General features: G+C 33.4%; 2 protein-coding genes across 5 annotated transcripts in view; both read left to right on the forward strand.

Annotated features, from left to right (window-relative positions):
- LOC114327681 (nuclear pore complex protein Nup205) overlaps positions 1 to 5,809 on the forward strand; it is a 44,785-nt gene extending 38,976 nt beyond the window's left edge. Inside the window, exons 8-9 of the mRNA XM_028276366.2 lie at positions 2,828 to 2,952; positions 5,665 to 5,809. Coding sequence (XP_028132167.1) covers positions 2,828 to 2,952; positions 5,665 to 5,748 — 209 coding nt within the window. The 3' untranslated portion in view covers positions 5,749 to 5,809. The remainder of the gene's footprint in view (positions 1 to 2,827; positions 2,953 to 5,664) is intronic.
- Positions 5,810 to 8,470: 2,661 nt separating this feature from the next.
- The window catches only part of LOC114327680 (hamartin), a 117,254-nt gene continuing 111,257 nt past the window's right edge, over positions 8,471 to 14,467 (forward strand). For all 4 annotated transcript variants that reach the window (XM_050643606.1, XM_050643609.1, XM_050643607.1 and 1 more), the window contains exons 1-2: positions 8,471 to 8,926; positions 9,026 to 9,205. In XM_050643606.1, the coding sequence (XP_050499563.1) occupies positions 9,118 to 9,205 (88 nt within the window). In that variant the 5' untranslated portion in view covers positions 8,471 to 8,926; positions 9,026 to 9,117. The remainder of the gene's footprint in view (positions 8,927 to 9,025; positions 9,206 to 14,467) is intronic.

Here is a 14,467-nt window from a genome sequence, read left to right on the forward strand (position 1 = left end):
ATAGCAATTTTAATTTTAAAAATACAAAAATAGACGGTTTAGTTTTGATTTAAATTTTAATTTCAATTTAAAAATTTCAATTTAAATTTTGATTTCAATTTTAATTTTGTTTTCGGCATTTCTGAATAATTCGATCGATGTTAGTCCAAACCATTACCGTAAGTTTTGAAGCCATGAGTGTCTTCTTCTTCCGGGTCCGCGTTTGCTTTCAAATTTAACCTGTACTATCAGTTGGAGTATATGATATTTATCATGTCTCATAATATGATCGAGGTATTAAAATTTCCGTTCTTAATTGTAAAAGAGATTTCTTTTTGTTTTCCCCTTCGGCGCAATACCTCTACGTTGGTGGTGTGAGTCGTCCAGGATATTTTGAGGATACGTCGATACACCCACATTTCGAATGCCTCCAGCTTTCTTATTAATGTTTCCGTTAGTGCCCATGCCTCTGCGCCATACAGAAAGACTGGAAATACATAGCATTTTAGCAGCCGTATTTTTAGTCGGAGAGATATGTCGGAATGGGTGAATATATTTCTCATGTTGTTAAATGTTGCTCTGGCCTTTTCAATTCTAGATCGTATTTCGGTTGTTTGGTCCAATTTCGAGTTGACGACTGTTCCAAGGTATATATACGAGTCAACGTGTTCAATTAATTTTTTTTTAGTTTCAATTGTCTGACAGGTTTTTGAGTTTTGCGGACCAGCATCCATTTTGTTTTATTTATGTTGAGGTTAAGTTCTCTTTCTTCACTCGCTCTTTGTACCCTGTCCATAAGGTACTGAAGTTCATCGATGCTACTGGCAAGTACGATTGTATCGTCCGCATATCGGATGTTATTTGTCAATTCTCCATTGATTTTTATGCCTTAGTTGGCTTCATCCAGTGCTTTAAAAATTTGTTTGGAGTTAATATTAAAAAGGAGAGGGGAGAGAATACATCCCTGTCGCACACCTTTTCTGATATCAATGGTCTCTGTGGACGCATTGCCGACTTTTACCCTGGCTGTCTGATTCCAGTAGAGACTCTTCACAATTCGGATGTCCTTATCATCAATTCCTATGTTTTGTAGAATTTAAATTAGTTGGTCATGTCTTACATTGTCAAAGGCCTTCGAGTAATGTAATCTACGAAGCACATGTAGACATCCTTGTTCTTATCTCTACACCTCTGTACTAATATTTGCAGACAAAACACTGCATCCCTTGTGTCCAAAGCGTTCCTAAAACCAAATTGTGACTCGTTGATTTCTGCTTCAGACTTGTTATAGATTCTGTTATATATGATTTTGGTGAAGACTTTTTTGATATGATTAATTAGGTTTATCAGTCAGGTTCATGTTGGTCACATAATTGAGTGTTTGGTTTTTTAGGTATGGCCACGAAGGTTGATTGTATCCAATTTTCCGGAATTCTGCCGCTGTCGTATATATTATTAAAAAGATTGTTTAGGGTTTCTAGGAATGAATTGTCCGTTTCGCATAAGAGTTTTAGCACTTCAGCATGAATATTGTCAGGTCCTGGAGATTTGTTATTTTTGAGGGAGCATATTGCTTTTTTTTACCTTTGAATTGAGAATGGTTTTCGGTGATTTCAATTGAGTAATTATTAGGGCGGTTTGAAGCAGAGGTTTTCAACATATTGCTTCCATGTTTCTAGAATCTTTGTTATTTCTGACATCAAAATTCCGTTGGTGTCAAGTATGTGCGTTGCTGAGCTGTTGTATTTTCTTTTATTTGTCATTTCTTTTATCTTCTTGTGCATGTTTTGGTAATATATACAGTAAGAGCCATCGTACTAGACGCATAGGAATATTAAGCTATTACAGTCCTGGACCTTTCACTTGTTGCAATGTTTATTTTTATGTCTAGTGACGTTTAGAACGTCAGAAAATGTATAGAAACTGAATATTAACATAGAAAGTTGACAAATAATAGATAAGCTGTACTAAATACAGCTGATCTAATTTTGACGTTTATAGTTGTCATTTTGTTAAAATTGTAAAAGTTTTAAAGTATTGTGTATATATAATTACAGGCATAATAATAGGCATCACCGCACCGCAAAAAAACAGGTAAAGAAACATGTTCTTCGATCTCATTTTCCCTACCTAAGCCTAATGTACCTCGTTATAAGCGAAACCTCGTAATACCCGTGTTCGTTATAAAGGGAGTATACTGTACTACTACATCTTGGTTTATAACGTTTTTTGTCGTTTTTCGACTTCCAATCGTCACTTCGTCCTGTTGTTCCATAGGTTCTCTTCTGTTTCTTTCTCTCAGCTATTTATCTATCCCTTTCTCCCACTTGCTCTAAGTCTACATCATTTTCTCTTTCCTCCTGTTTGCCATTTTAGTATTTCCTTTAGTATTCATTGTTCAACCATTCTTTGTATAGATCCGAACCAGATAAGTCATCTGTGATTATTCGGTTGCTTCGACGATGAATGAATCCTTTCTCTTCTAGACCTTCCTGCTACTCTTCTATAAAAATTATTGTGGAGGATTTTCTAATTGTCAAAAAATGTGTTTCTCTCTCTTGTCTTCGGATTGGGAAGTGTATTTTTGAACATAATATGGTCCATCCAACCACTTATTCATTCGAAAGGTCCGTTTTTGATGCTATTGTAACTGAGCGGCTCCAGTTATTTGGAATCACACATTTCGTGGTGCAGTCTAGAGGAGTTCGTTTGCCACTAGTGTATTCCATGCATAGTCTCAACGTCTTGTAGAGTTGCTCGTAATAGTGCTTTTTTACCCTATATCGGAATTACTGTTTATAAGCAAATAGATAGTACTAAATCTAATATTCTTAATATTTATTTCCAGCTACTCTTGCATCGGCGTCCGAGGCTACTTGGAAAGTATCTACGGATGTCATTAGCAGTTTAAAACAAGGTTTGGTGTCATTATTTAATGATAGCTTTACGAAACAGCTGTTGGATACCGCACAAGTAAGTATTTGATCAATTTAGTCACTAAAATCAAATGTGTATAATAATGAAGTTTTTGTATGATTATGGATGTTTTTTATGTTCTATCTATCTAATCAGCCTTAAACGCCCATTCCTGGGCATAGGCCTCCCCTTCACATCCAAGTGAAGCTCAAAAAAGTCAAAGAAAGCCCCAAAACACCAAAATTACATATCTCAGCATCCAACAAAACGCTAATAGAAAATGACCTGAATAATCAGCTAAAGAATTCAACAAATGAAAACAATACAGAAATATGGAACACGTTTAAAGATCTTACCTGGAAAGTAATGGAACAATATACAACAACGATGCTGAGGCACAACAAACAACAATGGATGACTGATGAAATCCTGGAATTGACGGAGCAGAGAAGAAAACTGAAAGATAACAAGACAGAATACAAAGAAAAACAGAAACTAATTTAACAAAAAATAAAGGTAGCTAAAGAAAAATGGATGGAGGATAAATGCAAGGAATTAGAAAAGTTTAATGAAAAACATGGTACGTTTAATATGTTTAAAAAAGTTAGAGAAGTAGCTGGTCTTTATCATAAGAAAACTCCACATACTATAACCGATTCGTCGGGAAAAATGATAATATACGAACACGAAATTCGAACTACCTGCTATAATTACATAAATGAACTGTATAATGATGATAGACCCGAAGAACTGGAGACTTTAGATTAAGGTGAAGGACCAGAAATACTAAAATCAGAAATAAAAAAAAATAAAAAATTGGCAAAAAAAAAACAAGAAAGCCGTTGGTCCTGACAACATACGTACAGAAATGTTAAAGCTCATAAATGAGGAAAACATTGGAATACTAGTCAAACTTTTCAATGATGTTTATTCGACTGGTGATATCCCCGAAGATTGGTTAAAGTCCGAATTCATAACCCTACCAAAAAACAACGTCCGAAAAACTGTAGCGATTATAGAATGATAAGCCTTATGAGCCACACTTTGAAAATCTTTCTACGTATCATCCACACTAGAATCAGATAAATGTGAAGGAGACCAGGACGAAACACAATTTGGCTTCAGAAATGGACTGGGAACCCGGGACGCACTCTTTGCACTAAATGTATTATTGCAGAAATGTCGAGATCAAAGGAAAGACGTCTTTGCTGTATTTATTGACTATGAGAAGGCCTTTGATCGAGTACAAAATCACAAATTAATTAAAATATTAAAGGATAAAGGAGTTGATAGTCAAGATGTACGAATTATAGAAAAAATATACTGGCGTCAAACAGCGACAGCTTGCATAAATGGAAAATCAACAGAAATATGCAAAATAAAAAAAAAGAGTCAGACATGGTTGTATACTGTCCCCACTGTTATTCAATTTATATTCAGATATAATATTTAAGGAAGCGCTGCATAATTTGGAATGGGGTGTGAAAGTTAATGGAATTCTGATAAATACAATCAGAAATGCAGACGATGATGCGACGAGTGATGATATGAATGGATTACAACACCTTTTAAATGCCATTGACACAGTGGGAAGAGAGTTTGGCCTAAATATAAACTGTCCAAAAACAAAATACATGGTATTTAGCCGTTTGGCCCATCAAGATTCACGGTTATATGTTGATGGTCATATAATTCAAAGGGTACCCAGTTTTAAATATATTGGTTGCCATATTGCTGAACAACTAGATCCAGATAAAGAGATAAAATGTAGAATCGAGATAGCCCGCACGACATTTTTAAAAATGGGGTCTTTCCTCTGTAATAATAACTTGCAACTTCAACTTCGAAAGCGCGTGATTAAATGTTACATTTGGTCAGTCCTCTTGTATGGTGTCGAAGCATGGACATTAGAAATATCCACCATTAATCGTTTGGAGGCCTTTGAAATGTGACGTACACTGAAAATACCATGGACGGCTATGCTGACAAATGTGGCAGTCCTTAAGAGAGCAAATGCTGTCCGCGAGCTGCTTGATAACATCAAATATAGAAAGATGGCCTATTTTGGACACGTAGTAAGGGGAGACCGGTATAATATTCTTCAACTTATTATGATGGGTAAAATCGAAGGACGCAGAGGAATTGGTAGAACGCAGGCCTCTAGGTTGAAGAATATCCGGGAGCGGACGGGAATAAAGAAAGCAGAACACCTATTTAGAATAGCTCGAGACATAGACAGTTTCGCCATGTTAATCGCCAACGTCAAGGGGACTTGATAGGGCACGTTAAGAAGAAGGAGTCCCCTGTTAATCTCCATTGGTCTCTATTCTGGGCGATCTGCATCCAGTCCTTTCCTGCCGTTCTCTTAAGGTCGTCCGTCCATCTCATCTGTGGTCTTCCTCTTTTTCTTTTCTGTTTCAATGGTCGCCAGTGTAGAATTAGCGTATTCCATCTTTTTGCCGCAGAGTGTGGCCGGCGAAGTTCCATTAAAGTTTTGCAACCTGTTAACTTCGTTCACTTTTGTTTTTTTCTCTGATCCATGAGTTTCTTTTCCTGTCTTTAAGACCGATATTCAACATCTGTCTTTCCATTGCTCTTTGTGTTTTGGATATCCCGTCGATGTTCTCCTTTTTTATGTTATTAAATCTACACCTGACTATGCAAAAGAAGAATTGACTATATTGTAGAAAGATCAGACGAAGATTTTGTTAGTTGAAGTTAAGCAAATTGCCTTTTTTTAGATATATAAAAAGTAATCTTTATTTTTAGGACCGCACTGAATCTGATAGGGGCCTAGTTGAAGCGCTGTTGCGCAAAATCAAGAGACTTGTGCAGTTTGTACCAGTGAAATAATTATGTAATGTGTATTTAGAATTAATGTTATTTTTTATAATAAAGAATTTTATAAGAACAATTTTAATTTTTTTGAAGTTATACTTCTTTAGGCACGAGGGTAAATTTTTATTTTCCCGGGCGCATGCGCACACCGACAGTATGGTATTAGTCGCTCAAACGTTATACGGGATTTAATTGGGTGATAAACAAATGTTGTGTATATTAATTTTTATTGTTGTGATGGCAGACAAAAAAGCAAGTTTATAATTGTAGTGACTTTTTAAATAGTTTTTAAAAGCGACAGGTACGTAATAATATTGTGTTTCAGTATCCTAATAAAAATTACATAGGTACCTACCTATTTGGAAAATTCATGGTGACGTTTCAATTATTACTTTAATCATCGTCAGAATAATAAGTTTCTTGAGCGGATGCTTTAAAATAATTCTCCAACGGAAGTCAGCATCAATGAGGCATTATCCTTATTTCTTTTGAAGTCACCCTTAAACACGCAACAAGACATGGCGTGTTTGAAATTATTGACTTAACCCATTTATTGTCATTGTCATTTTTTACGTTTCATTAATTATTGTTTGTTCCTTTAAAATTATTTTAAAGCATCCGCTCAAGAAACTTATTCTAACGATGATTAAAGTAATAATTGAAACGTCACCATGAATTTTAATTTAGTTATGGGTTTTATCTTTAAGTTTATTATTTTTATCAAGTTTAATGGTGTGTCCTTACCTACATATATTTGGAAAATTTAAAATGAACCTACCAAAATAGTAGGTAATGCTTTGATTTACATAATTTGATTACCATCAAAATTTCTACCAATATTCACCTAATATATTGTTATTCCGCAAAATATCCTTTAATTCCTCAAAAATCAAACTAATTTGATTAAATTCATATAAGTAATAAACAACTGTCAAAAGTTTATGGTGTAAACGTTCAGTTGGTGTATATTCCCACATGACAGATACGCGAAGGTGGCGCACTGGGAAAACACTTTAATTTTCGATCGACGGGTAGTGGGTTCAATCCCCAATGCAAGTTACTATTTTTTTTATTTTTTTTTATACATTTTATGATTGTAAGTATATTATTATATATTTTTTTTTCAGAAAATACGTATATAAAATATATAAAATACAATATTTTAATAATATTGTGGCTTATTTCCCATTCTAAATAGTTAAAATTGTAAAAATGCCACAAGAAAATAGCTTCAGAACAACATTAAGAAAATACGTATTTAGTTAAAATTTTTGGCAACAATTATTGTTCAGAAATCATTTCTTTGTGGCATTTTTCAATGTGTTTGTGTGTTTTATTCTTTTATTTTTTTAATTTTTGGTATTGTTTTAATAAAAATTTTTGGAAAGTAATAAGTATTAAAATTAGTTTAATTTTTAAATTAAATATAAATAAACTGTTTAAAGTATATTGATTTCGTTGAAATCATATAATAGAAGTATAACTTCTTACGTGCGTACAAAGTACACACATTCTTTTTGTATATATTCTAAGGATTTCCACAGTTTTTAACGTATTCCTTCACTCAACCGTTCTCTCCACCTCATTCTGTTGTGCCAGTCCACTTCCTGTAGATTTCTTCTCTCCATTGCTTCGTCCACTTCATCTCTGAAGGATTTTCTAGGTCTGCCTCTCTTTCTTCTTGCTTTTGGACTCCACTCTGTTATTCTATTTATCCAACGATTTTGGTTTGCTCTTCTGACATGTGCCTTTTAGGTTAATCTCTTGTTCGATGTAGTCTATTATATCTAAGTTCACTCCTATTCTTCTCTGAATCTCTGTTATTGATTATATCCCTTCTTGTTACTCTGCAGCTTCTTAGGAATTCTATCTCTGTTGCTCTTATTTTGTTTTTGGTTTTCTTATTGTCCAATTTTCACACCCATAAGTGAGGATACTTCTTGTCATGGTATTATATTTTTTTTATGCTGCTGTTATTATACCGCAGTACAGGGTTCAATTTTCGTAAGAAGTCTTATGTTCGTCCTAATCTATTTTTTATATCTTCTTCCGTTGTTCCTTTGTTTGATATTATGGAACCTAAATACTTGTACATACTTGTCCTCCTCTGATTTGTCTGCCTTCGTCTATTTCCAGCTATTTTATTTCTGTATTCTCCGTTGTTACTTAGGTATTCAGTCTTTAGGTTTATTTCCATCCCATTCTTTGTATATTCATGTTCCAGTTTTCTCATATAGATATTCGTTCCTTACTTGTATAGGTACCCATTCCTTTGCACTTTCTTTTCCATGATTTCAGGGTTTTTTCCAAGAATATTTTGAACAGAGTAGAGGAAGTAGAGCAGCCCTGTAACAGGCCATTTGTCGTCTTAAATGGATTGCATATTCTATTGCCCGTTTTGATAGCTAATTTGTTATTCTTGTAGAATGCCACAAAAGCCAGATGAACGGATCTATTTTCGGCTATTCTTTTTTCTATTAGTTGTTTTGTTATATTAATTTTTTTCTCCTCGTGTTTTCAAAATTATCCCGATTAAAAACCACAAATAGATTAAAATAAGATATAAATTTTAATTATCAAAAACACACACACAAATTTAGGCAACCAATCAAACATAGATAATCGAACAGATGATTGAGTTGTGAAAACATCGATTATCGAACAGACTTAATCGATTCTGTCAATCATCCTTGAAAATTCTCGATTATAAATTAGATGTCAGCGTCAGCTGTCAAGAGCCAAATGCCAGAACGAGGGGGCTTCGGCGGCAATGGCCGCCGAAGGATGTTTTATGTAGAATGAAAAATTTATTTGAAGTTATCTAAATAATCCCTAAAGGAAAGTTAATTTTTAGTTATAATTCGTGAAAGTGAAGTAGCTTAGTGTTGTCTGTTATAGTTATTGTAGTACCGTTGTGGCAGTTTAGCTTTATTAAGGAAGAATTATTTTCGAGCATGATTGCTAATGTGTTTGTTCTTAGTTAAATGGAATAATGGATATTTGAAGAAAAGTTATATATATTATTTGTAAGGATAAAAACGTAGGTTGTGCATATTGTTTCGAGCAAGACTCGCATAACCTACATACATGTACTGGGTAAATGATAGCGTATTGCATAATCGAAACCCATAAAAAAAGGAAGAAGAAGAACAAATGCCAGAACCTTTACTTTTTCTAAAAATTCACATTTAAGGTAATTTAGATTAAAATACAATTCTAATAAACGTATCTCTACTTCTATTAAAACTAATTACCTTCAAACTTCTACATTATATACAATTTAATATTTCAGACTCCTCTGCAAGCACCCGCAGTTTAATAAAATGAGACCTGTTTATTAGCCCATTTAAAATTCATGTCTTTTTCCTCACCTTTTTATACAACATGACTGAACTTTTTGAAAACCTAGAATCTAATAACAGAACCGCCGTCGAAGATGCCAAGGAAAAACTTCGAGAACTCTTCTTAAAAGGTAGGCACTTCTTTTTTTATAACTAATTAAATTAATAAATAATACCTATGACTTTATATAATAATTAATTATAAATATTATATTCATTATAATCATCTTAGAGAATATTTAAAGAAAAGCCCACGAAATGTGCCAAGTTTGGCACATTTCGAATAAATTGTTCAGTGGAATATTCCAAGAATCTATTGAATTTGTCTAAATTGGAGAGCAAGCACCATTTTTTATATGGATTTTTAATAAACTCTTAGTCTAATATGTTGTTAGAAAAAAAAAATGGTTTTTGTTGAGGATACTTCAGTCGAAAAAGTGTGTACCTATACCTAATTTTAAAAATTGTTTGTTTTAAAATGAATGGATGTAGTGTATCAATTAATCAAATCAATTAATAATCCTATTCTCATTCTCAAACAAATGCAATATTCTCTTTTAATGACATTTGTTCTCCTTTGCACATACCATCAGGAGGGCTAGCAAACAAATCTTTAATGTACAAAAATTACACTAAGCTCATTCTACACTCACTGGCACAAAATTCTTGATCAAGTTGGACGATCTATAACTTTATTATTTGTACTCCAATTTTCAAGATTCTTTTATCAGTTTGTAGGTACATGTATTGATGATATTTATTATTATTCTGGTACCAAAATTTTTTTGCTTAGATGGCATTATACAGGGGTGAATGGAAGCGTTCTATTTTCTCCTACTTTAAAAAATTCTGTGGAAAAATTGGAGGGCTGATTTTGTTTCCTACTCCTTTTGTATTATCCTGGAGGTATCACTAAGGTTTTGTTTTTTGAATTATTCGAATATCTCTTTTCTTGTAAAAGCTGTAAATAAAAACACTGCTTTGAAGGTTTATTTAATTAAAAATATCAAACGCACTAAGGGCCGGTTGTTCGAACGCTAATCAACAATGATCACTATCAAATATTTAATTACTGTCACCAACTGTCAATGTCAACTTTTATTGGGTTGCTGAAAACAAAATTGATTATAATTATGAGATTAGTTAATCAATTAACATAACAATTGGACCGCGTTATGTAATAGCGGATTAAGCGCCAAAATGTAGTTTTGAGATAAATCGGTTTAAAGATTTTAAATTTGTTTTTGGTACTATTTCTAAAATATAGTACTGACATGTTCCATATTTAATATATTAATGCAAATGTAAATAGACTTTTACAGTGTTTAAAATTTTTTAAAAATAATTTATATTTTAAAAGTTATTCGATCAAATGTCGCTTAATTCGTTAATGATTTTTTAAGATATGTATGAGTTAAGATCCGAATACCGGATTAAGAGACATATTTGGCTCTTAATCTGATGTTACCTGACAAAGGATGTCTTTTAATTCGATATCTTAAATGTTAGTAAATATGTTATGTTTTGTAATAAAGAATTAACTATTCGTGGCGCTTGATTCGTTATTACACTTACAAAGATGCGGATTTTTGTTTATGACAATGGATTATGTACCATTATTGGCGTTTAGTTCGATACTACAAATCCTAGTGTGAGATTTTTTTTAATAAAATAAAAAATGTCGCTTAATACAGGCATTTAAAAACAGCTTTTTTTTTTAATTTTTTTACAAAAAACATATTTTTATACATAGATTTGCACCCTAGCTGCAAGATGGCACTAATATCTCGATTTTGGACTTTTGGCGGTTAATCCGTTATTACATAACGCGGTCCAATTATTAACATAATTGATTAAGTAATTTCATAATTGTAATCAATAATTATGATTTCAGCAACCCAATCAAAGTTGACATTGACAGTTGGTGACAGTAATTAAATATTTGATAATGATCATTGTTGATTATCGTTCGAACAACCGGCCCTTAAATTAACAAAACAAAATTAACAACAAAACAAAACAATTCAATAGCGGATATGTCCACCTATTGCAGCAACGACTGCTCGCAATCTGTTTGGCATCGAATAAAGATGTGTTATCCTTGCCTGGGGAATATCCCGATATTCCTCTACCATGGCCATAACTGTACCAAATTTTCTGGAGGCCTAAAATGATGGTGAATAGTTTTTTTAATTCATCTCATAAATGCTCAATAGGATTGAGATCTGGGCTGTATGCTGGCCATTCTAATCTTCTCAATCCAACCTCTATTTTATGAGTCAATCAGTGTTTTTATTTACAAAAAATGGTACAGCTCTTACAAGGAAAGAGATATTCGGATAATTCAAAAAACTAAATTTTAGTGATGCCTCCGGGATAATATGACAGGACTATGAAACAAAATCAGCTCTTCCATTTTTCCACAGAATTTTTTAAAATTAGGAGTAAATACAACGTTTCCATTCACCCCTGTATAATGCCATGTAAGCAAAATTTTTTGTTACCGGAATAATACCAAACAATACTAACGGTACCTACAAACTGGTGCAAGAATCTTGAAAATCGGAGCACAAATAAAAAAGTTATAAATTCTCAAACTTAATCGAAAATTTTGGGTGGCAGATTTTGTCCCGGTGAGTGTATATGACGGGTCCTTAAAATTAATAATAAAGTAAATAAATGTGATAGCAATAAACTAAGTGTGTATATCCTACTGAGTAAAACATCACTAACTATTTAACACATTTGCTGCTGACTTTTCATGAGAGTTGTTATCCAGATGGTCATTTAAAATTAACAGGTTACTGTCCCCTATTGGAGTCATGGGCATTTAGTAAAGTATCACTTTGACTCTGATCGGAGTCATGAGCAGCAATAAAGGCTTCAAGACTTTAAATAAATACTTCAAAAATAATAGCAATATATAACAGTAAGATACAATAATAATAAAAGGTATATGAAATAAATGTATTTGTCCCTGAGAGGGAGTGAAAGCTGAAAGAGTAAGAGATGGCTTAAATCTTGATAATAATAATCTGACACCTGAGAGGGCAAAAGGTTATGAGAAGAAGAAGAACCTAATAATAATAACAAGACATAAGCACAAGACAGATAAAAAGATAAAATAGTAATAAGATAAGCAAACAAATTATTATGAGTAATTTTACTGTTTTCATCATATTGAACTACCACTTTAGTAATTACACAGGCTCACTAACTCATACCTACAAGGCTATGCCTTCCTATTAGAACCTACTAATTCAACCTGTTCCTGTCTCATCATAGTAACTGTGTACATACTTCCACTCTACTAAGTTCATTTCTGCCCAACCATTTCTCATCTGTCTCAACATTGAGCATTTCCCCAAAAAATATATTACATCTTCTCTTCCCCACCCATTACACATTGAGCAAAAATCTTCTTTCATCATTTCTGCCAGGTCACTCATTCAAATATAGAACTCCACACCTTAATTTGAACAGTCATCGAATGCCCCCCAACATTTTTCATTTCCAATAGATAATGTATGTTTACTCCTTCTTCCCGCAGTTCTTTGAAGTGTCCAGAAACTTTTGATTTCAGTACCCTATTCTCAACTTGATACTGTATCTCCTCCTTCTATTTATCTATCATACTCTCAATCATACTAGGTTAAGTTTCCATTCTCATTCACATCTAACCTTAATATCAAATTTTTCTCCCATTCATCATCCATCAATTCCTCTTCAAATCTTTCCACCAGCCACACCTTGGTCTCATTATTTCTTTCAAAAGAAATTTTAGCAACCTATCTTTTAAGTATCCTCGATTTCTTTCAATATATTTTTTGGATATATAGGCTCACTCTAGCAATACCTGTCTCCAGATGTAACATAAATTTAGGACAATATCTTGGGCAAGACAGCATTTTCTTTACATACATTCTACATTCTTCTGATTGTTATAGCTGAGCCCCATAAGTCAAAATTGATCTTATGACTGAAACATAAACTGCTACTATTCCAAGCTGTGTGAATAGCCACTATTACCAAATTCTGGTACTTCTTCAGATAAGTTTAACCCCATTCATACAGTGATGCACACATGTGCATCATGCTTGACTGTCTGCTATGTACAGTGATGCACACAGGTGCACCATGAGCTTGCATTCGCCATATATGGAGGTGTAACCTGAAGGTCCGAATGTTCTTATTCAAATCTAAAGGTGAGGAAACTCACCATTAATTCACACTCAGTAAGCGTGCTAATTCATATATAGGTGCGACTTAACATATGATGGTCCAGCGCGAAGGGGTTAATAGACAACTTAGATACAGTAGACTCGCGATTATCCGAGTCTCGGTTATCCGAGGCAAAAGTCATAACTGGTAAGTTACAACTTTCAACCTTGGTGCAACATTGCTGCATCAAAAAGAGGATTGAAGCTTACGCAAAAATCAATCAAAGACTTTTTTAAACAGTAATATTGATAAGATACATGTTTTCATCTTTTATAGACAGTACTGTATTAGTTTTGTCATTAAAATATCCACAGTTATGGTTATTTACGTGTTTTTCTATCAATATAACTGATTTCAGTGTTAACCGAGTTTTTCGGTATCCGAGGTAGTCACGGTCCCAATTACCTCGGATAATCGCGGGTCTACTGTATTATCATTCCAAATTATAATTATTCACTACCTCTAAACTCAATCATTTAGTGTCCAACAATCTGTGATCACACCACCCCATCTTCTGAATATAAATACAGTGGAACCTCGATAAGTCGGATTAATCGGGACAGCGGCCTGATTATCGAAAATCTGGGTTAGCCGGAGAATATGGTAAAAATTAATAAAATACATGTAAATAACAAACAAATATGCATTATAATTGCAAAAACATGAAATACATAATGCACAGAATATCTAAATTACGTACAGTTTTATACAGTATTGTTTATTTCTTGGAAAAAAAACTAAGTCAACGTGAAAAAATGTTTGTTTTGTCTGATGAAAATCGGTCCGGGTTAGCCAGACTTCCGGGTTATCAGAGGCTGACTTATCGATGTTCCACTATAGATATTTGGAACTTCTATAAATTATTCTTATATTCCACATCCTGTAGTATTTTCCCAGTTTATTAATCATTCGTTGTAGCACCTTTGGATTGATTGGCATCAAAACCAAATCATCTGCATATAATGTCTTATAATCAAGAAATTTACCTTCAAACTGCCTGTCAATGCTTCTTGCAGTTCGTTCAAGAAAAGTACAAACAATAATGGGCTTAAAAGGCATCCTTGTCTTACTCCTACATTATATTCAAGCCATTCAGATATACCTTCCATTGACCAAACAGCCAGTTTTGTATTCGTGAAGATACTTTTCACAAATTGAGGTAACCCCCTCGC

Source organism: Diabrotica virgifera, chromosome 2 (assembly GCF_917563875.1).
Source record: "Diabrotica virgifera virgifera chromosome 2, PGI_DIABVI_V3a".
Classification (NCBI taxonomy): Eukaryota; Metazoa; Arthropoda; class Insecta; order Coleoptera; family Chrysomelidae; genus Diabrotica; species Diabrotica virgifera.